This window comes from Drosophila sulfurigaster, chromosome 2L, assembly GCF_023558435.1.
Source record: "Drosophila sulfurigaster albostrigata strain 15112-1811.04 chromosome 2L, ASM2355843v2, whole genome shotgun sequence".
Taxonomy (NCBI): domain Eukaryota; kingdom Metazoa; phylum Arthropoda; class Insecta; order Diptera; family Drosophilidae; genus Drosophila; species Drosophila sulfurigaster.
Window position 1 is genome coordinate 16,368,529 of NC_084881.1, and position 24,400 is coordinate 16,392,928.

A 24,400-nucleotide genomic window follows, 5' to 3' on the forward strand; every position below is an offset into this window, starting at 1 on the left:
TGCGAACTGAACTGTATGAGCTGCTCTATTGTTTGGCTCCCAGCGGGATCTAACGGCCACTGTGCTTCATTAGACACGCCCCCAATAGCTGGACATGCCTTCGCAGTCGCTCGCTGTTTGTGCAAAATCATTTGAGGGCATGACCCCGAAAAGAAAAGCACCAACATATATATCATCATCATTCACCTGAGCGCAATGATTACGCAATTTACCACAAACAATTTTGAAGCAGCCGCTGGAGCCGTTGCCAAGGGCGTCTGAAGAGTTGCACGAGTGCTTTTTGCTCTTGCCACTTGTAAACGGAGGGTGGTGTATGCAACAACCAAATGCAACATAGTTTTTATAGTTCGCTTCAGAAACTTTGAATAGAACTGAATAGATATTTTACTACTAAAAGTTTGCATTAGCATGAAAGCTGAAGTACATTTCTAATCTAGAGCTCAACTTTATTTAATGACCATCGCAAATATTGATAGACAACAAATGTGGGGAGATTTGTTAGTAGGAAACAAATATACCAAAAAATACAGAAATATATAAAAGGCTATATTTGGTATGTTGATACTATTACATTCAACAAATCTAAGATATCCCAAATAATACATTTGATATATCTATATACTATTATATTCCACAATTCTATAATATACTAAATCGTATATTTGGTAAATCGATATACTATCACATTCAATATATCCCACAGACTACAAACACAGACGTTTTATAGCAAATAAAATTATTTTTTGAATGACTTCTGCAAGTTTTTGGTAATCAAAAATACTGTAGCTATGTGTTATGTACCAAAAATTTATAATAGACATTCAATAACTGCAAATACTTTTTCTTTACTACCTAAGAACAGTTTAAGTATCGAATAGCCCAAATACAGAATGTCTTTAGTGGTTAGATTCTAAATACTTAAGAGATTTATCATCGCTTGAATTCTATTACCAAGCACTCATTCAATGTGCGCTGTAAATTTCCAACATTTTCTCATATTTCTTTTCCCAAAGTATGTCCATTAATCTCAGCTTAAGTTAAAGGGTAGGCAAAGAGTACTTACGTATCGCTGTGGGCGTTGGCGTTGTGGATTTGGTGTGCGTCGATTGTCCCTTGGTTGTTTGTTGGGTCTTTGGCGGCGGTCCCAGATCTGTTGGTGATATGCTCAAATTGCGAACATCACGCTTCTTGGCAGCTCCTGCAAAACAACAACAGAACACCACAGAAAACACGGTGTGGCAAGTGAGTAAAATGACAAGTTATCGAAGCACACGAAATATGTAAAATATGAAATAACGAAATGAGATATTTAATTTATGCATGAACACGTTGCGTTTTTGAATTCAACGCTGCGGCATTTCATTTGTCGTCCCCATTTCCCGTTCCCCCGCTCTCTCTCTCTTCTCAAACAACAAACGCATGCATTTCAAAATGTTCTCAGTCTTCTCCCAGCTCTTTTTGATATTTGCGTTTCCAATGTTTGTCGATTAAAACAAAGCACTTGCATGTAATTGAAGTATTTTCCCTTCCCCCACATGTCTGCCCAGCACATCAGAGAATGTGTGAGAAAAGTTGAAAGGGTGAAATGATATTATATTATGCGAGTGCATGCATCGGCCGCCAGGGGGCGCGAGTAATAAAAACATAATGTACAAACAAAAGCATTATGCTAGAAGCGTCAGACATGGATCCACATCTCTCTCATAATTCAATCGCTTTAAAGTGTTGCTCAGCTGGAGATTCTACACTTGGCAAAGTTAAATAAATATGTATATTGAAGTTAAAGCTAGCAATATTTGTATTATATATTTTTTATTGCTTCCTTTTTCCCTCATTGATAAACAAATTGCGTTTACTGCAGGCAGTTTTATTCTTGCAACAGACAAGGCGAAGCTGCAACAATAGCTGTATTTGCTAGCGGTCTGCACAGCTGCATGAAATCTAATAAATTTTATTTTTAGCTGTCGGCTAATTACGCTGCGTCTCACCACAGTGCAAAAGTTGCACGTCGCTGCGGCTGCTGCGGTGGCTTTTGAGGATTTGCCACAACTTTTATCAGCATGCGAAATGTGTGTCCACCAACCTCCACTCTCTACTCTCTTCCTCCTGTCTCTCTCTCTCGTCTCTACCTTGGTTAATCCCATTGCAGCTTATCAAAAGAAGAAGCCACAGCACGCCAAAATGTTTTTGTCATGGCATTTTGCAGTTGACTAGCATGAATACTAATTCCTTTCATTTTTAAGGCATTTTTTATATTTCAACTATTTTTTCTTTGCTTCTGTTAGAAAAACCACATAGCATTGTGCTACAGAAGGGGGCAATAAATAGATGTAGAGCACAGAGCTGAAACCACGAGCACCAAATGGATTGGAAGGCTTCAACCCAAAGTTTTGAGAATTAAAACCATTGTCAACTGACAAGGAAAATAGCAAAGTCAGAGTGCGGTCAACCTGGACGTATGAAAAAAATGAATTTAAATTATAAAATAATTTCGCACACAAGTTTTTCCAGTCATAGTTGCTTAAAATTGGGTGAAATTCTTTAATTTTATTTAATGTTAACCTAACATAATTAACATTTATTTCAACACAAGATTGAAATCTGATTATTCTATTTATACTATTCTGAGATCTTTAGGATTCATATAAATCAAATATAATATTACTCTGTTTAAGGCTATATTTAAATTGAACTTTTGCTATATTGAAGTTTGAAATTTGGATTCCAATCTATTTCAAACAAAAGTTAAATCTTAAAAGTTCAAATAAATAAATTTAAATATTCCGCCTATAAATAAAACAAAATATTCCGCAGTTTGAAGTCATTTTTAAATTTTAGCTTTAATATATTGAAGATTGAAATCTGTATTCCAATCTCTTTTAAACAAAAGTTAAATCTTAAAAGTGCATATAAATAAAATAATATACTCTGCACTTTCAGGTTATTTTTAAATGTTAGCTTTACTATATTAAAGATTGAAATCTGTATTCCAATTTATTGTAAACAATAGATAAATCTTAAGAGTACGTATAAATAATATAATATATTCCGCAGTTCAAGGGTATTTTTAAATATATTGAAATCTGTATTCCAATCTCTTTTAAACAAAAGTTAAATCTTAAAAGTGCATATCAAAAAATTGAATTAGTTCCCAGTTTAAGGTTATTTTTATATGTTATCCAAGTTCTCACACATTTGCCCAACACTCCATTAAAAGTTGTTTCATTGTTTTGCTAAAATCTGAGACATTCTGTCTATTATATTTATATAGAACACGCTATGCCCAAAAATTGCGTAATATTCCCAGCCTCGTTAACCGTGTGAACTTGGCTTCACAAAATTCGCAATTCATCGTCGCTGGCTTTATGCAACACATTTCGTATTTGTCTACACTAAGTGTGATCTCGTCTATTGTGTGGGCGATCATCATCATCATTATCATCAGCAGCAGCATCAGCATTAAACATTCGAAGTGTAATCATCCATTCACACCCATTATATTGTGATCTATTTTTGAGGGGGGAAACAGTTCACTTACCTTTTGGCACGCCTTTCGTACGCTTGCCAAAGCTACCAAATCTCTCCCGTTCGATCATTTGGCTGTGTATGTAACGCTCGGAATACGAACGCGACAGTTTCTCCTTGGAGCTATGGGCACCCATTTTTTTTTTTGTTGTGCTGATATGTTACTTGACGGATATATATATATATGTGTATTTATAAGTGGTAGATTGTTGTCGCGTAGTTTCACTTTCGCACACACAAAGAGAGAGGAACCGATCCTCCTTTCTCTCTCTCTCTCTCACTCTCACTGTTTTGCGACACCCGCACAGGAGACTTTGACTTTAATTTGATGTTGTCGCTGACAATTGATGCTTGATGACATTTTTCTTTGTTGTCGTCGGTCGATTATTTTTATATTTTTTTTGCAACTTTTTGAGCTTATAAATAGTTTGACATTTTGATTGGTAAAGTTTGCTTTTTGTTTAACTTTTGTTCATTTCATTTTATGTTTACTTTTTGCGGCAACTGCAATTGACATTCGCATTAAATTATAGATTTTGGTCACACATTTCATAACTGTTAATTGGCCCCATAAATGATTCAATTAGTCGCCTCATTTAATGGGCCAAAAGTGTGCACTCAAGCACTAAAGTAGTTTTTCCGCTTTTCCCTTTTAATTAAATGATTTTTTACGACCACGAAGAAGTGTATGAAAAAAAAAAACGAACGGATAAGCAGCATATGGAAAATGATGTCTATAAGTAAGTAAATTATTTGGACAGGCGCGACCATAAATATTAAATTCGATTATGTTACAAATCCATCAAAAGTATAGTTGTTGGAAAAGAAAGTGATAAATTTAAATTTGCATAGATTTTCTTGTACATGTTTGTCTAAACATTTAAAATATTTCCTTTCAAATATATCTTCCATGAGAGAACCTAAACTTCTTATACACATCATTAGCCAGCTCATTAATTAAGTGTTTCATTGCATTGTAAATATTACAAGTTGAATTTTTGAAATTCTAGAGCTGTCCAAGCACAAATTTCCCTAGTTTTATTGTGCTCATTTTCGATTTGGGGCACTATATCACCAGCGTCTGTCATAGAAACGATCTGACAAGTAGTCAAGAGGTAGTTCGTTTTGTCTACCCCGGGACAGGGAAATGGGGTTCTTTAAGGAATTTCGCAACAAAATATCGTGCGAGTCTCTTGACAAATTGCCGCTGCACCAACAGCTGACCTCAATTTATGTCTCACTCGGTTCGGTTGTCTAACAGGTGCAGCCCCAAAAAAAAACGACAACAACAACAACAAAAACAAACAAGTAAGAAAGTTACAGTCGAGTGTGCTCGACTGTGAGATACCCGCTACCCATTTTAATAAAGGCAAAATATTGCGGTATCATTTTCAAAATATACCGAAAATACTAAAAAATACTAAAAATATACCAAATGGTATGTTTGGTATATCGATATAGTACACCATTCAAAATATACTATAAACGGCACAATGTGCCAGATTGTCGGACAAAGCAACTCAGACCCCTAGTAAGTAGGCGTTTTTGCCCATACAAAAGTATTTCTTTAATAACTTCCACAATTTTTATCTGATCGCAACCAAATTTTCAGGAATCATAACTACTACAGTACTTATTGTATATACCAAAATTCGTAGCTCTAGCTTTAAAATTATGCTTGTTATTCGATTTTTTTGATTTGCGGGGGCGGAAGTGGGCGTGGCAAAAATTTGAAACAAACTTGATCTGCGTGCAAACATAACAAATGCTGTCGAAAAAAAATTATAGCTCTATCTCTTATAGTCTCTGAGATCTAGGTGTTCATACGGACGGACGGACAGACACACAGACGGACAGACGGACAGACGGACAGACGGACATGGCTATATCGTCTCGGCTGTTGACGCTGATCAAGAATATATATACTTTATAGGGTCGGAGATGCCTCCTTCTATACAAAGTTATAATACCCTTCTACCCTATGGGTAGCGGGTATAAAAACAATCCATTGCAAAAGCCCGAAATAAATCTTCGTAGCGCCGTGGAGAAAAAGAAAAGAAACTAAGCGGAAAAAAAAGAAGCAGAATTGGTGTGCGCTGCGTTGACAGCTCTGAATGTCATCATAAGTTATAAGCAAAATGGCTAGGAGCAAACTGCAACCCGAAGAAGTAGCGAAACGAGTTGACAAATTGCTTTGCCAGCTCTCAAATATTTGGAGCAACAACAAAAACAACTCGAACTGAAAAAGTACCCGTTGATAATTTCCCCTTGGCGAAGAAAACAAAAAATACTAAACAAAAAGAAGGGAAATTCACGACTGCAACGAGTGGCAAACGAAGCGCAACCTCATTGTTATAAATAGCACGGGCGTTCTCTTTATAACTACTGCAGCGAAGGCAGCTCAAAAGGTTTGATCCTTCAAAGGGAATGTAAGTAAAACATTCAACATAATTGTACCAAATTAAATGAACATTTTCACAAATGTAATTTAAAAAAATTTATTTTTATTCATCAAAAGAAATGAGAGTAAAATATTCATCATAATTATAATAAATTAGTGGAACATTTTAATAGAGCTCATTTTAATAAATGTGTGGTGATCTATCATAAAGAATGTGACTAAAACATTCAACATTATAATAAATTTGATGAACATTTGAATAAATATATAATTTAAAATATGTATTAGAAGGCTCGAAAAAATATTTTAAATAATGGATTTTTAAATGAAGAATATTTTTTCTAGCTTACTGTACAGACAAACTTCAACTGAATCTGATACTAGTTTAGAGTAGAGTTTAAGTATTTTGTAAGTGACTTATTGAGAACTTGTTATACGTTTTTAAATTGTAAATTCTGGTCAATCTTAACACACATTCATTGTTGTTCATAATGAAAATCCCAAATGTTTCGTTTCTTAAACAGCCCTCGCATCTGATTGCCTATGATTCGTCGTCAGCCCTGTAAATGTCACTTTGGCCAGAGCCAAACTATAATTAGCCAAGTTGCAGTTGTTGAAAGGTGCGCGGACTCCGGATGAAGCAAGACCACTATCAAAGCTATAGGAGCAGCAATATCAAGACAATTGCCGCGAGTGGAGGGGAAGAAAAATGTCGTAGATCGGGGTCTAAATTTGGAGTCAGTCAATTGGAAAACTTTGGCGCATAATTCACATGCCTGGCACATGATTGAGCAGACAGCAACATCAACAACTTCAAATGCCGGAAGTTTTTCAAACTAAAAGCGGAAGTTGTGGGCCATTCTCAAGGGCATTTTCTTGCCAACGTTGTCGCTGCTGCTGTTGTTGTTGTTTATCGATGTTGTTGGTGGTGTAATTTATCAGCACGCTTGCCGTCTGATGAGGCCTGATGAGCGCAACGCACGCTTTGTGGCAAGTGGCTGCGGGGCCCCGATTTAATGTAATATGCAAAAATTGAATTTGACTTTTAATTAAAAGTTGCCTCTTTGCGTGGGCGTCGCTTGCCGCTTGTCGCTCGTCGCATTTTTGCCAACGTTTCTCTCCTTTTTGCCAGGCACAACTGCCAGACACGGTAGCAAAAGCAATTAATTGAGCGAGCGGAGGAGAGAGAAAATGAGATGAAGTGAGGCAAGGAAAGTAGCACTGGGTGCAAGTGGCAAGTGGCAAGAGCGACAACACACAGGTGAGCATAAATATGCATAATTCAGGGGCAAACGTGGCAAGTGCAAAAAGCTGTTGAGACAATTTGCACACAAAAGGCAACCGAGTCAACGGAATTAATAGAGCGAAAGAAGCACAGCAGCAACAGCTTCAAAAGGGTCTTTAAATAGCAGAGAAAGAGATACTATATAGTATGGAATGTTTATACTAATATAATATGAATTAAAGAAGTGCAAGTATGTAAATAGAGCAAAAGGATAGAGAGTGTTATTTTTATGTTTAATCTACTTTTTACCAGCGTAACTAAAGTTGTAGTCAATCTTTATTTTATACTTAACAACTCTCTGATGAACCTTGAAATGAACGTATTTTTATTCAAATTAAAATACACAAAATATGCAAGTAATCCATTTGTTTTTTATGCTTAATGTCGTTTGCATCATTACTTTACGCTTACAAAGGAATCAATTGAAAATCCTTTAATAGCACTTCCAACTTTTATAGCCACAAATATTGTTCATTTCTTTGAAGTTGCTTTCGACTAAAGCGAATTTAAACATAAAAATCTCTTAGCTTAAAAGATTCGTTTGCCATATAAATTAAGTTGTAAGATAACTATAAAATATTTATATCCTGACTCTGCATTAATCTGCGTACTTCACAAGCTATCATACACATTTGATTACCACATGAATATAGCGAGAAGCGATGGAGCATTGGACTTATTAAGCATTTTGCTGGCACATTCAAATGGCCACAACTATTGCAAAGCCATAAACCAAAGAAAAAGAGTGCAATGAACTCGCTGAACTGAACCGAACTGAATGGAACAGGCCAATTGTGTTGGCTGCGGACTCTGGCCAATAAAATTAACCATTGCCATGCAAAAGCATGATTTCTTTCATTCACTCATTTTATTTTTTATTTGTTATTAATGTGCTGCACATAAATACGAGTATAACAAAAAAAGTGGTGCACCATTAAAATCGACATATAACAAAGCATTGGACAGGGGGAGTGGCAAAGAGTTAGCCATGCTAAACAATCATTAAAACATGAAAAATTACCATGCAATAAATGCAACTTGTATATGAACCATCAGCCAACTGCATAGTAAATCTATCAGCGAATAAACATTAAGCAAAATTCGAGAAATTTTAGACTCAAAATGATGTCATTGAAATATTTTTTCCCCCCCCAATTTGCTCCAGTAAAATTCATAAAAACTGCGCAGGGCCAAGACAAATTTAGATGTTGACATAGATTTGTGTGTCTTTAATGCCCTGTAATTATGAAATGAGGAAAGGGAATATGTGTGATTACAAATGAGTTGAAAACTTAACAGAACTTAACTTATGCGCATTAAATTTTGAGAAAAATAAATAAGAATAACAAAAATTTATTTGAAATGATTTTTGCATTTTTCTTAAATATTTTTGAATTTCGTAACCATTTTCATTTAAGCTAATTATTATTTTGTTTAGGTTAATTGAATGAAGTTGTACTACTATTTACTTAGATTATTTATTTAAATCATGTAAGCTTAGGCATCTAACTACAAATTAGAAGTCTTGTCTTTTTAAAAAGATCAAATTATTCAATACTACATATTTCATTCTCTCTCCTTTTGAACAGGGTATTTCTTAGACATCATGGCCTTTCTTTTACACGCTTGGCACGTTTAGTTTTGTCTAGCGGCAGAGGAAATGGCGAATACATAGAATACAGAGGCAAATGCATTCATAATGCAATTTTATTTTTAAATCGTTGCCTGTCATTTCGCTTAGAGGGGGGCACACACACACACATATTTAGTATTCATTCTCTGTCTCTCTGTCTCTCTCTGCTCTTTTTAGCATCCAGTGCATCTCTTCTGCTTGGTCTTCTTCTTGGCTCCTGGCACACTTTTTGACTGCTCGACGCTCGATGCTCGACCGACCGGCGGCGAGAGTTGCGAGCAAGTGGCGGCAATTTGTTATAAAAATACTCATTTGCATATTAACATTCAGCCAGCAGTCAGTAGAAGTCGACGACGATGTTTGAGGATGTGATTGTGACTGCAGTTGTAGTTGGCTATTTCAGTGATTCTGTCTTTTGCCCGAAAAGATATTAGGCAAATGTGTGTGAATTTATTAAGCCAATATGCACACAATGTTTTAGCTGACTATGATGATATTTGTGGCGACACAAACCTCATTTTCAGTTGAGGCTAACTAAGTGGCCGCCAATTTAGAAAATGAGGTTGACAATTGACAAAAACTCAATTGTGATTGCTGCTTAGAAATATGCAAAACTATGCAAAAAGTTTCTCTAGTTCTTCACTTTCGTAGGTCAGTTTGAGAATTTCTCACACTCTCAATGGAAATTTCTACTCACAAAGTGTTTTCACTTTCTACACAATCATTCGAAGAATCATTGTCCATATTAGGTCAGATCTTTGGCATTGCATTTCAAGCACGACTTCATCATGACTTTCCAAAAACCAAAAAACTGATTATCGTAAGCAATTGGTAAACCAAACAAAGCTTAACCTCTATAGCTGGGAACATATAACTTATAAGTTGTCAATGCCATTTCGATGGTTTTCTATCTGCCTCAAGATGAGATCAGCTGACAAACTGGTTCCCCTAAAGGAAATTATGGAATTGAGTAGCTACAAATCTGTTTTGATTTTTTTTTTGAAGATCTAGTGTGTCATCTTTCAAATGTCAAATTTGTATTGATAATTTGAGCATTTCACTTTAAGTAACTCAGTGATATTTTCTGTTTTGTTGAATTTGTAAATTGGAAACAAAAAGATGTCGTTGCGTACTAAAAGAATCTGTGTTTCTATTCTTGTTTTCATGTACTTGATATACATGGCTATCACGATAACATTCAAATTATATTACATGCATTCTTGCAGTCAATGCCAGGTAAGCAATTGCCATCAATATTTTTTTATAAGTTTCCATATCTTAATTCACTTTACAGAACACTTGCGATCTCTTCAAAACTTGCATGGAGCATCCAATTCGCTGTTTGACGACCTATCAACTCTGCAAGCCTCTTTGTGGTATTCAATACTGAAGAAAAGGAGGATGCATCTTTAATGTATTCCTTTAGCTTTTAAAGTTGAGAATAAACTCATAAGACAATTAACATCGATTAATATGTTAATGCAACTCAATAAACATAATTCTTGCTAGATATTTATTTATTTATTTTATTTATTTATTATTTTTTACTTATTGTTTTCTCTGTTGGTAAATTCGTTTCTGTAGAAGCGTTTAGCCAATTTCTTTGACAATTGATAGCTACTTATTCTCTTTCTTTTCTAATCTCAGTTGCCTAGAATATGTTTGTTGATTCATTATTAAATATATATTTTTCAGAACAGCATAAATACAGAAAAAAATAATATAAAATTAGAAATTTTAAATCACATCCAATGTACGTTATTTTACATTTAATCTTTACCAACTAATTTTCCAACCTTTCTTTTGCTTAGAAAACATAGCAAGGAATATAAATACTGAGCAAACATGGTGAATGTACTATGGGCCTTTCTTTGGTTTATTGTCTTGATTTTCCTATCATTTCCTGTGGCATTAATTGGCTGCCTTTTCTACATATGGACCTATTTGTTCTCCCAGTGCTGTGATTGTTGTACTGTAAGTAAAGATGACTCAAGAAATGTTCAAAAATTAATATTTAAAATAAACTAAACTCTTTTTTTTTACAGGGATTAGCTGAGTTCTTTCTCAAATGTGTGCAACTCCCTGGCTATTGTGCCAATGGCATGCTAACAGGCAAGAGAATGTGCTAACTTAACAAATTCAAGACAAATTGTAGTTGAAAATGTGATGGACTTTAACGAGACGTAATCAAACTATTATCTATTCAATCCTGTTGCCTTTCAATAATATTTCCAATAAGTATTACGAAAATTGTACGTGTGAATAAAAGCAAAGATTTTTACAATGGTGAAATTGAATTTTAGGATTAAGTACATTTCATTCCAACTGCATATTCTGCTAAGCTATCACTCTGTAGCAGCTTAGTTCCAAGTATTATTTATGGCCTTTTGCTATGGAAGACGACGGAGAGCAGCTCAGGGAGTAGGAGAAGTAGCTGTAGCTGTATTAACTGTGCTGCTCCCACTCCATATTTGGTAACAACGCCAACGACAACGACGCTTGATCAAACGAAACAAACGAAAGCCAAGGCAAGGCAAAAGGCAAAAACGGTTAAAACATAAACAAGATCTGTATTTAGTGAGTACTTAGGCTGTCTAATGAATGGCGACAAGTTGATGTTGTTGTTACTGTTGCTGTTGGCCAAATGCTTCCGCTTGTGTCTTGTTCATTAAAGGCAGCAACAACAATAACAACAAAAAACCACAACAGTTGTCAGTTGATTTTTCACTCGATTTCATTTTCGGTGGCGCACGTGCGACCTCCAAGCAAACACCAAAAGCTCGACAGTTGGGTCATTAGATTACAATATGAATAACAATTGCTATTACTTTTATTGCTATTTCTAGTCTTGTATTACTATTATTATTACTGTTATTGTTTGTTTTTGTTTCGCTGGCTGGCTCAGCACAGGAAGTGGGCAGTTGGTTAAGAGTTTCTCTAACGACACAATTAATTTATTGAGGCGTTGCGTTGAGGGTAGAAATCCACTTGAAAGCCAAATGCACTTTGATAGTCTCCAAGCACTTGAGCTGCCCCCAGGCAAGCACACACTCACACACATGCACACAACCACTTGACTCACACACACTCTTGAGTCTAAAAGCATTGCTATGACTTAGTTTGATATGCAAATTAGCCACGACGCATCGCATCGCGACGCTGCACTAAAAGCGATGCGATACCAATACACAACACGATGCAACAAGAGCAACATCTGCTGCCTGCTTAGCCCCATGCCACTTTGCCTCTTACATCAATCGAATCTAACAGCACCTTTCTCTCTCTTTCTCTCTCTTTCACTCTGCCTTATCGCGTGGCCATTCAACAACTTAACAAACTTTGGGTACCAGCTGCTGTGGCATTAACTGCGTCGTTCAATCAAAAGCAAACTTAATATGCCGACGACTTGAACAATTTGATAAAGACTGGGAGATGCGCTACAAGTCAGGTTTACCTAGAAGATTGGCTGCTATAAAATTATGTTAGTAAGTTGGAGTCGTAAAATAAGTGAATGTCGCATAACAATAAAGAAACTAGAGCAAAAATCTTCAAAGGAAAAAAGTGTGTCATCAAAATTATTACTGGACCATTCATAAATAGTTTAAAGATACATGAAATTAGTTTACATCTTAGAAGTAAAACTATTTGTGATTTTATCGCATTGATTTTTTTCTTTAATTTCTAGCAATGCAAATTCCTTCAGTAATAACTTAATAATAATATCTGACAGGCTTGACAAGCGAAGAATGATATGGCATTTTTCCGATCGAACATTTTTATAGCAAATTAATGGCAATGAAAATGAAATTATTTTGCATCTAAGAAGTACAACTTTTTGTGATGTTATAGTAATGATTTTTTTTCTTTAATTTAGGCAATGCAAATTTCTTTATAACCAGCGAAAAAAGTGCAATAAAACGATCGAAAATGAAATTTTAGATCAAACATTTTTATAGCAAATTAATGACAATGAAAATGAAATTACTTTACCTCTTAGAAGTAAATTTCTTTGGGATTGAATTTAGGCAATGCAAATTCCATTAGTAATAGCTTAATATCAATAAAAATATCTCACACGATTGACAAGCGAAAAAAGTTGTTCAACTTCGAACGATCGAAAATGCCATTTCTTGATCAAACATTTTTATAGCAAATTTATGGCATTTAGTTTACGATTACCACAATCAGTTTTGCTATTCGTACACCACTTTTAGTACTTTTTCACAAAGCTGTTTGGCCTAAAACTGAAACAGGCTGCTGCTGCTGCTGTGCTATATTTAATGCTGGAAATACTGTATTAACCTCATTGGACAGCGTTGTGTCGAATCTTTAGCATCTTCCTGTTAATGTCTCCATCTTTAATGGCTGGAGATCAAAGTGAATTCTCTAAACTGTTAATGCTTTCGTTTTTTTTTCTTTTCCCCGATATTTTATTGGTGTTACAAACGCGAACATGTTTCTTTAATGCCATTGATCGACACAATCTCGTTGCTTTGCTAAAGACGGTGGCATTTCTTATTTTTCGACACGCTAGAATTGAAAAGCGACAACAATAACAAGCAGTCGCCATCGCCGTCGTCGTCGTCATTGTTGTCAAGATTATCATAACAACAGCAACAACAAGTTGAGTTGAGTTGGTTCAGTGACCACATAAAAAACAAAACAACTAGAAAAACAGCTGATTGAGCTACGCTTACTTTGCCTCTTAACGTGGCTTATAAGCGCTTCATTATGCCAAAATGAAAAGTGTTCACTTTTTGCTCGCCACTTGCTTTAAAACGCCAGCGGAATTATGCAAAACATATCAGAAACTAAAACATGGAAATAAAAACAACGCCGGAGTCCAAGCAAAAATCAATTGGCGATATTTTTATTTTTCCAAGTGAAAGTTGATGTGGCTGCAAGTTGTTTTCGTAGTCACTTTGCCGTATTTCCTCCCTGAGGTCACATTACATTTCGTAAAAGAAAAGGGCGTCCATTTTCCTGTTCGGCTGATTATCATAATTGATACTCTAGTTTTTACGAGCCCAACGAATGCAGCCCTTGCTCTGGGCTGCGTCAAATTCAACTCGTAAATGTTCTGTGAAATATGAGAGCAGTATTTTGTAGAAAAAACATAGAAATGTAACAAGCACTCTAATTGAAAGCTTTGAACTTGAAATTGAAGCTGTCAAAGTATGTCGAATGCACTGCTTACAGTCATAAAAACATACAACTGCACTGCTTGTCTCTTTTCCATTAAAGGACTCGCACTGCTTGATACATTTGCTGTGCAAACAATTTGCAGCAAAAGAGTTAACTAATTTTTTAAAAATTCTGCTAGTTTTTCCACATTTTACAGCACTTCTCTACAAGTATTTTCCATATACAAAATTGCACAATTTTCAATTGCAAAAACACAAGACCTTTCATGTTTTACAAACGAGATATTTGTACTTTGTTGTTGTGCATGTTTTACAACATAAGTTTGAGCTCGAGTTTTATTTCTCTCTCTCTCTCTACGCCTACAACACTTTCTCGCATAGTTAAGCGTATTATTACAGAAACAATAATGTAAAAAAAATTGCAGTAAATGAAAAGAAAATAAATAATATGTCTATAGGCAACAAGCAAAACAACAAAATAAAAAGTAAAATTTCTGTCTAGCATTTTGCGAATTTCCCACATAATTACAAAGCGCCACAGAGCGAAATACTCGCTGCAAAAAAAATTACTGCAGCGAGGGGGAGGAAGGGAGACATGCATAGTTCAGTACAACGACAGCACAAAAAAAGCCGACATCAACTTTTCAAAGCGCCTTCTGACAGACAGCTGAGCTCAGTTGTAGAAAGAGCGAAAGAGAGTGAGACAGAGAGAGAGAGAGGCAAGAGAGTTCACTAGTTACGCTTGTGTTGAGCCAGCGCGATTGTGAATTATAAATTCAAGCGAGACAGAGACACAGAGTGTGAGAGCGGGATAGTAAATGACTGAGAGCGCAAAAATGCAAATATGATAATAATAATGTAAAAAGCGCAAAAGCACAAAGCATGCCACAGCACGTCAAGTGAAAATTAAGAAAGAGCTTGGAAAAAATTCAAGTATAAATAAGGTAAAAGAAAGTATGTAACCCAAAGAGATACCCTGTAGAGAGAAGAGATCAAATATAATTGAAGATTGACAAAATTTGATGTGCTACAAAGTAGAATCAAAATGCTGACCTCAGTTTTGCAAAGTGTGTAACCTTATGAGATACCCTAGAGTAGAAAATATAGATTGACAACTTTTTAAAACACCCTAGAGAGAGGAATAATCAAGTTGGAAGAATATGAACAATTTGGTCAAATATTTTTGATCTTCAATGTAGAATCCAAATGTTTAGTTTTGGACTATGACAAAGAGTGGTAAAGTAAAAGATGTCCCAAAGATATCATCTTAAATAAAAGATTGTACAATGTAAAATTAAAATGTTGACTGCAGTTTTGTACTCTCTTTGAAAACTCTGCTTTTTGCTCATCATACCCCTTTCTGTTGCGTTACAGGGTATCAAAAGTAGCCGCACAGTCAACAGTCAAGCGACGTCTAACCGTCACTTGCAGCAGCAAAAAAGCGACTCTCTCGACTGCATAATGAAAATAATAGCAGTCTCACAATGATAAACACACAAAACACGCAGATACTCTATAGTTTTCTATGAGAAGAGAATGTCGAGGAAAGACAGCAAAAGAGAGGAGAGAGAGAGAGAGAGGGCAAAAAGAATGTATCTGGAAGCACTTGGCGAGCACTTGGGAACTCAACAAATGCCGGAAACAGGTGTCGCACTTGCACTTGTCTAACTTTACAACATTATTAATGTAATGTTAGAGAAGAATCTCGAGTTCGCACCGCAATTTAATGTTTACACATTTCTACGAGCAGCAGAGGAATCGTCTATGGAAGTGGACTTTGTTTGGGGCAATTTGAGGGGCCACATCAATCATCATTAATCATGGTTAAGCATAACTTTCACATACTCAACTGACCCTTTTCGCTGTTCTTCGCTCCTAATACACATTAAAGCATTTATTTCTAATCACATAAAAAAACATAGAGAAAGAGCGAATATGAGTGTGAAGAGAACCTGTTATCGCTTGACATTCGCGATAATTACAAATTAATTGTTAATTGCATTTGAATTCGAAGAAAACGCCTTGAAAGCTAGTGCTTACAAAAAAAACCCCATTTATATTGTAAAAATGATTTACAGCCTTTTTAGGAATAATCCCTTTTAAAGGTTTTTATGTTTGTAATATTTCCTGAAGTTATGAACTCTAGTTTTTTTTTCTACTTTTTATGTATCTGCCACATTAGGCATAATGCTCGCCTCGACCTAAGCACTAAGCACTAAGAACCTAAGAACTTCCTCTTTAATGCTGTGGCATTTAATGAATTTGATCTCGAACCTTATAGAACGAGGCACGTTTCAACGAGCAGCTTTTGCCCGGTGTCTAGGTAAATGAACTTTCTGACTGCAGACACAAAAGCTAACGGCGCTTCAAGACACCATTGATAGAGGGAGCATAGAGAATGAGAGAAAGAAAGAGTGAGCCAGAGATTGTGTATAGAGAACTTCAGTTTCTCGGGCGGCACGTGAAGAGTCGTGGCAAACAATTTTGCGGCTTCGTGAGAACGAAAGGCAAAGCAAAACTTGCCACAAACTGTAAACTGTAACAAAATGATTAGCCGCATAATTTATGGCCAAGACCAACAACAGCAACAACGTTAACAAGAGCAGCGCGGCAAAAATGTTAACTGGCGAGACAGAATGAACTGCGTGATTGATTGATTGAAAGACTGTTTGATTGTGCGCCCCAAAAAAACACAGCACAGCACAGCAAACCAAATGCGAATATTCGTTTGCTTTTTGGTTATTCAATGAACGCAGCGCAACACACACGAGTTGATCGCCTTGGGGCCATAGACAGAAACAAAACAGAATCACAGCATGAAATAATCAACTAGAAAGAAGCTAAAAAGTGTTTGAAATAGCAAGCAATCTGAATACACTTTAGGTTTTTAGCTATATGTTGTAAATAGATGACACTTTTTTTGTATAATTTAAGATGAATTAATTCTTTTCTAAGAGTTGTTTCGACTTAGAATCGATATAAGCTTTATAAAGGCAAATAAAAAGCTAATGCGATAAAGCTGCACTCGCACAAATTACTTTAAAATTGATTATTAATCATGCTATCGCAATCGTAGCTTTTGATTTGAACAAAATCTATGATAAAATAACTCTATGAATTCAAATAATGGTATATTCATATACGTATAATCATAAGATCGCATTTCAATCACAAATTTAACAGTGAAAATCATCTTCAAAATATTCCAATATACAATATATCTACGAACAACACACGCATTATTTATTTATCTATAGCTAATTTCAATGCTTCGATTTTATATAAAGTTGATAAATCAAAAGCAATGTGACAGCACCAAAATCTGTTTGAAACTGCGTCTCTAATTTCAATGCCGACTTCATTCACTGCTATTACAATAGCCGGACTTGAATGACGTCAAATGCAGCGCAGCGCAGGTAAAAGCTAAAAATTAAAGTTCAGGTGTTGCCCGCTTGATTGTTTCACATTCGATGCATACATATTTCCATTTCCGAAACCGGCATTCTATAGACTCGAAACCCGTTTTGCTGTCTGTTTGTCGCACATAAAGAAGAAAACAAGAGTTTGGCACAATTGAAATAGGGGTCCAAAAAAGCGTCGCAGTGGGAATCAACCCCTTAATTAGCTACCATTTTTTTTGCGTACTATTTTCATATTTTTCACTTATATTCTCACATTTTTTTTTTATCTTTTGAGAATATGTATTATCTGCATGTTGGTTTAATTTTTAATTTGTTATCACAATTGGAGTGGGCCTACTGCACGTGTGTAAATTGCACATTGAATTCTTTCGTGTTGAAGAACGCGCCATAAACACGGCAAAGAACACACACACACACACAACACAACACTAAAGAACGCGACACGACACGACACGCAAAAGAAAATAACAACATGAAAATAATATCATAACGAGCGCAAGCGGCGCGACAACATTGAAAACCCGCCGCAGACTAAAGAGACTGAAAATGGTGCAGGCTAAATGGAATTTGTGTTGTGCCGTTTTATCGTTGCAGATACATTTGTATCTAGATACATACATGCACGCACACACTAGCAGACGAGGCTGCGCTCCTACAACAACAGCTCTTAAAGCAGCTGCTCTAAAAAGCCGGTTCGTTGTTTTGACTTTCTGTGCTGAGGTTCTTCGGCTTGGCCTTTTTTTCTCCAAGTCTTTCTTTGCAGCTGGGAGATTTGGAAACAAGTTTCATTCGCTCTTAAGTGGCAACAAATGTTGCAGGCAGCTAGCAATATGAACTGCTTGCGAGTATAAACTGCTTGCGGCAGTGAACCGCTTCACATTGCAAGCAGTGTTACAGCGATCTTCGAATAGAAAGTGTTGCCTACTTTTGGGCAGCCAAGTAAATAGTTTTTTATTATATGACTTACTAAATATATTTATATGAAATTAATTTAAGTAATTGACTTACGCAGTGGAGTTTTTGCCAATAATTTTGGGGAGCCGTTGCCGTTGCACAATGAGCTCAGATCGCTGTGCGAGCTCTTCTGGCTATCCTTGCTATAAGAACGTCCACTGCAAATAAGAATAATAAAAAAGTATTTATTATAATGCGTTGCATACTTATGGAAATCAGTGTACAGATGTTAAGAGCGCGCTGTTAACTCACAGCTACTGGTACAATTTAATTGCGCGTGGCAAATAAACCGAAAATATGCAGAAAATTAATTGAAAATTATAGGAAAATATTTTTGGCGTGCGCAATAGTCGTTTTTCTTGTATTTTCACATTGCTTTCAACTGCGCAAATCTGTGTGAAATTACAAGAGATGGCACTCATCATCATCAACTGTGCGCTTCGCTGAGCAAATACACAATAATCCAAAAATCCAAATCAAATGAAAACAGGTGAAAATTGGAAAATACGAAAAGCGAAGCAAACTCAATAGTCAAGTTGCCGAAAAAATTATGCGTTATGCGTGCTGGTTGCTTTTCTTTTTTTTATATTTAACGAGTCATACTCCCTAAGTGGGTGCTAAAAAAAAATTTCCACTTTTTCCAGTTCGCTTGTTTTTTGTGCGACTTCCGTTCCAGAAGCGCTAATTGAAAATGCTGTAGCAAAAACCAAAAAAAAGAAAAAGATTGGCGCAGGAAACGCAGCTTGTCCGTTTGCTTTGGCTAAAAAGGAATTAGCATTGCCAACTGCGTTTCCGTTAGCCGCCAAAGTGCCGCACATAACTGTAATTTATGTGTGCAACAACTTCAACAGCAGCTTTAACAACAATTAATACCAAAAGCTGCTTCGCCTGTCTCTGTCAACAAGGCGACATTTTTCTGTGTTTCCCCGGCACATGAATTTCTTTTTATTTACTCTGCAATGACAACTGCGAAAAACTGCATCAGTTGAGCGCATTTAATTCAATTTTCTTGTCGCATAATTAAATGTAATTAAAGCGCAATGCAATTGTCAATGCGTGCGCACCTGTTGTCGACTGCAAACAAAAAGAGTATTCATTAAAAGCAAAACCAAATTAACCAGTTTCTTTTTTGTTTTTGTTTTCGTTATCAGCAACTGCATGAGAAAATTGACAGCAACTATGCCAGTTGAAAAGTTCACAACAAACTTCAAAACTTCAAAGTGAGTTGAACTTAAATTACGTATACGCAACTTTGCCATCAATAAGTTGTCAGCAGTTTAACGTTAAGTTATTTGACAGTCTGGCAACGCTGCCACTCCCTTCCCTAGTCATGGCTAAGTGGTTATTTATTGCTGGCCCGTGTGTGTTGCGTGTAAGCGCACGCAACGTTCATCTCTAATTATAGCAACTACTGTGAGAGAGTGTGGTGAGAACGCTTCAAGGTTGAGACGGTAAGTTAAACAGGCAAGGGAGGAAAGGGGGGTAATCTCACAGCATGCAAATTTCTTGGCCAAATTGTTTATGGCATAAAACGCATTTAAGCTTTGCGTTCTCGTTTTCGTTCTCGTTCAATTGACGTCAGGTGCGAATGGAATTGAATGTGATGCCTATAGAAAGTGCAGTGCACAAAAACACTGCTTGAGGCTAAGTGCGTTACGCAGCAAGCAGTGCAGCGGGACTGTCCTTGAAACTAAAAGCTATTATAAATACATTAACAATTCCGAGCAAGAAAAACTTTCATTTTAATTATGCAGTAGTGCAAAAAGTGCAGAAAAAACTGGGAGACAAACCTTTAAAGCGATAAGCAAACACAAAGTGGATAAAACGGGCAAGATAAATAAAAAACAGGAGCCAGTAGAAAAAAAGGATACACGAGGTTGACACACAGGCAAAAATATATTACGTATACGAGTACTTCGTGTGTGTCTTCGCTGTGGAGCAGCGTCATTGTCTATTGCATTTTTCATTAATTTCTTCACATTTGCATTTCATTAATAATGTATTTTAATTACGACGTAGTTGCAGTTACAAGCCCCGAACGCTTCTCTTTTAATATCCTCTCCCTGTGCTATGGTGATGATATAATAAATATTTATAACAACGTCACGAATGCAATGCGAAGACAGACAGACAAACTTTTGTGAGCTATTTTAAAGTGCAATTTGTTTATAAGCAAGTGCTCTCATCCTCCTCCCCCCACCATTGAGGCACATTACAACTCGTATTTGTTGTGTGTATGATTCTTTGGCTCAATTTCCGCACAATGTTTATGCTTCAGTTGATTCGACGCTGCGCTGCTCGTCTCTCGTTTTGCATAATTAAACCCATTTGCCGGGCAGTCGTCAGTTGTGAGTAGTGCTTCTCCTTCCCCCAACTTCCTTCTCAATCACCACAACAACATGTATTTCCCATCTCTTTTTAGAGTTTGCTGTTCCACATCAAAATTGGGCTTAATTAATGGCACAAACACTACGTGTTACCTGCATTGATAAAACTTGTTACCCACCATCGTTGTGGCTGCCTTGTTTTTTGGGCGTGTCTTTTAGGCGTGGAATGTGTGCAAAGGGCGTTGCTTCGACCAAGTTGACGACACAGCCACGAAACCTTGACAATGAAATTGCTGTCACATTGTGCAAGCACAGCCAAACAATAGAAAACTGCGCGAAATGTCAGCGGAAATTATAGAAATTCAGAGTGCAGACTGTAAAACTTTGTTAGCGTCAACTAGAAAGTCTCCAAAAGTTATACAAATTCTTAGTTGGGAGTTTTTGAAATCCATTAAAAGTGCATGAAATATATTCCACATATACATATATTTTGAATTTAAATTCATGACTAATCGAAAATAATTCTAGATTCATCAAAACTAAAATTATTATTTAAAGTAAAGCAATGCCGTATTCTTCTTATAATACTCCCTAAATAATATACCACAAAAATACTAAAAACATACCACAGGCTATTTTAAATTCAGCACTAATCGAGAAGAGTTCTAGTTTCATCAAAATTAAACAAATATTGAAAACAATACAATTCGGTATTATTTTTAGAATATACCAAATTATTATACCAAAAAAATACTTTAAAAAAAAATCCAAAGGCTGTTTTAAGTTTAGTACTACATTCAAAACACATATACTTTAGAACATACATATATACTGAAATTTAGAGCTTAACGTTGTCAACAGAAAATTCTAAAAACCAATCAAAAAAATTGACATTTCATTTCACTTTAGTTAAGATAATATTATACTTCAATTCCTTCAATTATAAGTAAAACCTAATCAATAATTCAACATTAAATGCATTATATTTAATGTTTTTTTCACATATTAATAACATTTTACCACTCGAATGATAAAATAAATAAATATAAATGAGAAAACCTCATGAAAAATTTACAGCATTTTGATTTGTCTAACGCTTTTAATGCATTATATTTAATGGAAATATTTTACTATTCAAATCGTTTCCATAAATATTTAGCATTCATTATGCACATAAAAATCCTTCAACTTTTTTTTATTTTTGTCGCCTTCCGTTTACGTTATGCAAAATTAATCATGTTATGCAAAAAAGTGTTTATTCATCTATAATTAATCTGATACCACAGCACAGTTTATAATCTTCGTCAGCAGCAGCAACAACTACATACAACAATGCAACGCAAAAAACAGAAATCGTAGCTTTTGTCTGCAGCTGATGCTGTAAAACGTTCTTTTTACAACCTGACAATTGTTCGTTTTATTGACGCCACAGGCTGCATTTTAATTGTTGTCGTGTTGCAAGGACGCAACGGAAACTCGCAAAAAAAAAATGGGAAGAGGGAAGTGGAATTGCTACAGTTGACAGTTTTTTTTTAATGGCATTTGGCAAGGGTTTTTCTTTTCTTTGCTTTCCTTCGTTTTCTTTTTTTTTAGGGTTCCGCTCTTGAAAATTATGACAGCTATGCGATTTCCGCACGCAGTTGCAAATTTTTCCCTCATAAAACGGAAAGGAAATGAAAAGCAGAGCGTGAGACAGAGTCTAGAGCTCTTGTATTATGCAATTGCCGAAACTCGCCCACTGGCCACGCCCTGGCTGGGTGGATGGGGTGGAAAACAATTCGTATGTCGCTTAATGAGCTTCCATTAAACTTAATTGCAGTTGAAACTGTTTGCCAGTTGACCAAAAAGCAACTTTTGTTTATGCACAATTGCAGCTCGAGGGCAGTGTTTTGGACTGAGCAACGGAGACAGAGAGAGCGAGAGAGGAGAGGAAGCATGTAATCCCTTGTCTTATTTGTTTGGGTAAAGCAAACATTGAAGTGGTGGCCTGCTCCTCCCCCCAAAAATCTCTATTGGTCAATTTAATTGAAATTCAAGCAGCGCAGTGAGCATACCCTGTAGATTAGTTAAAGGGTAGTTTGATTTTAGTAGAAGTGGCAGAAAATTAACAACAACACAGTTGAAACAGACTTAAAATTAAGTTTGAATTAAACAATGTTTTTCAAGAACAACTTTTCAAGGGTATTTGGCAGTCGTGCACTGCTTGCACCACTTGCCCCGCACTTGCACTGCTTGCTTTCCGCCTTTGCCAATTGCAAGATTCGCTGCGCGTCTTTGAAGTTGGTTTTATCTCTGCCACACAATTTGCGTACTTTCACTTTGACCACAGTCAATTGCTTTAATCATCAGATTGGCGCTCTGCTGATCTGCTAACCTCAAGCCCCACCTCTCCACACTCTCGCCCCCCAATCACTCAAAGCATTTGCATTATGGGTATAATTAAATTGGCCACTTCCTTTGCATGGAACGGATCAACGAAGCGGTACAATGAGTTCATTATGCGAGTTCTTATTCAAGTGCTGTGTTGTGTGTGAGTGTGTGTGTGTTGGAATTTCTGCTGCTTGTGAACATTCCCATTAATCAATTCTTTTGTTCTTCGCATAACTGGGTGACCTTTTCGTCTAATTTATGCAATTTAATTGCCCAACAACATGAAAGCGAATCTTTTTTTCTTTTTTTTTTTTTTTGATGGTGGATTTCCATCTTTTTCGCGAAAGATAATTACAAGTTCTATTCAATTCAAAACAAAAAAACACACATAAATAGTATTATAGACTAATTCATGTGATTCGCAGTTCCTCCTTCTACTCTTTGCCGGCATTGTCATGTCAGCTTGCAACAGTCTAATTCACAATAACTCATTGTACTGCACACGCTTAGAAGCCATTGAACGCGCAGTACTCCAAAGACTCTGGTCTGGTTTGTCAGACAGCTTCAGCAGTCAAGAGAAAGAGACGGAGAGAGACAGCGAGACAGTTGAGAGACAGACTGAGTGATAGAGGTGGACAGGCAGGTGGCGTGGCTACAGCGGGGAAGGAGGAGGATAAAGTATAGCAACCGTGCTTTTGTTTAACGCATGAGTTATTAATGAACATTAGCAGAATTTTGCTTCAAAGTGAAGCACACATACACACACTCACACACTGGCAATCAAGCAAGCATCACATAATGGATTACAATAACAAACGGGTAAACGGAACCAAAGTGCAAACGTTGAAACTTGACAACGAACTGGAAATACGCTCAACCACAAAATTAATGATTCGGATAAGAGTTTTAACGAGCAATAGAAATTGTAAATTTGTTGTAAATATAATAAAGACATAAATAAATAAATGTATAATGTTCATCTTTATATATTTGTATATTTATATGTTATTCATATTTACAACTTGCGTTAAATTTGTATTGCTTGTTGCTGAATAATGAAATACTGAAATAACGGAATGCTTTTATTTGTTATATAAGTTGAGAATGAAACTTGCTGTATTAACTTCAAAATAAATAAAGTGTAGAAAATAAATACAAATATTGTAAGCTTTGAAATTTCATGTATAAAACACACGCAAAAAGTGTAAAAATTTATGACGAATTTGTGAACATATTTTAGGCAATATTTTTATAAGAAGCAAAGTTAGCTTTTCAAAGTAATTAGCCTCAAGGAACTCAGATCTGTTGTCGAAAGAATTCTATTATATTTTTTAAATGT

The 24,400-nt window shown here is 35.9% G+C and overlaps 1 protein-coding gene and 1 long non-coding RNA gene across 3 annotated transcripts in view; one reads left to right on the forward strand and one right to left on the reverse strand.

The window, feature by feature from the left end:
* Positions 1 to 24,400, reverse strand: part of LOC133845919 (serine-rich adhesin for platelets) — a 100,290-nt gene that overhangs the window by 31,982 nt on the left and 43,908 nt on the right. The window contains exons 3-4 of the mRNA XM_062280989.1: positions 18,419 to 18,522; positions 1,064 to 1,198 (exon numbers count right to left, since the gene is read on the reverse strand). Of these exons, the coding sequence (XP_062136973.1) occupies positions 1,064 to 1,198; positions 18,419 to 18,522 (239 nt within the window). The remainder of the gene's footprint in view (positions 1 to 1,063; positions 1,199 to 18,418; positions 18,523 to 24,400) is intronic.
* On the forward strand, positions 10,977 to 12,929 carry LOC133846850 (uncharacterized). Of its 2 annotated transcripts, none has more exons than XR_009895123.1 (3): positions 10,977 to 11,421; positions 12,195 to 12,329; positions 12,719 to 12,929. It is a non-coding gene; the product is annotated as an uncharacterized LOC133846850 (long non-coding RNA). The 2 variants fall into 2 exon arrangements; XR_009895159.1 differs by lacking the exon at positions 12,719 to 12,929 and adding an exon at positions 12,530 to 12,548.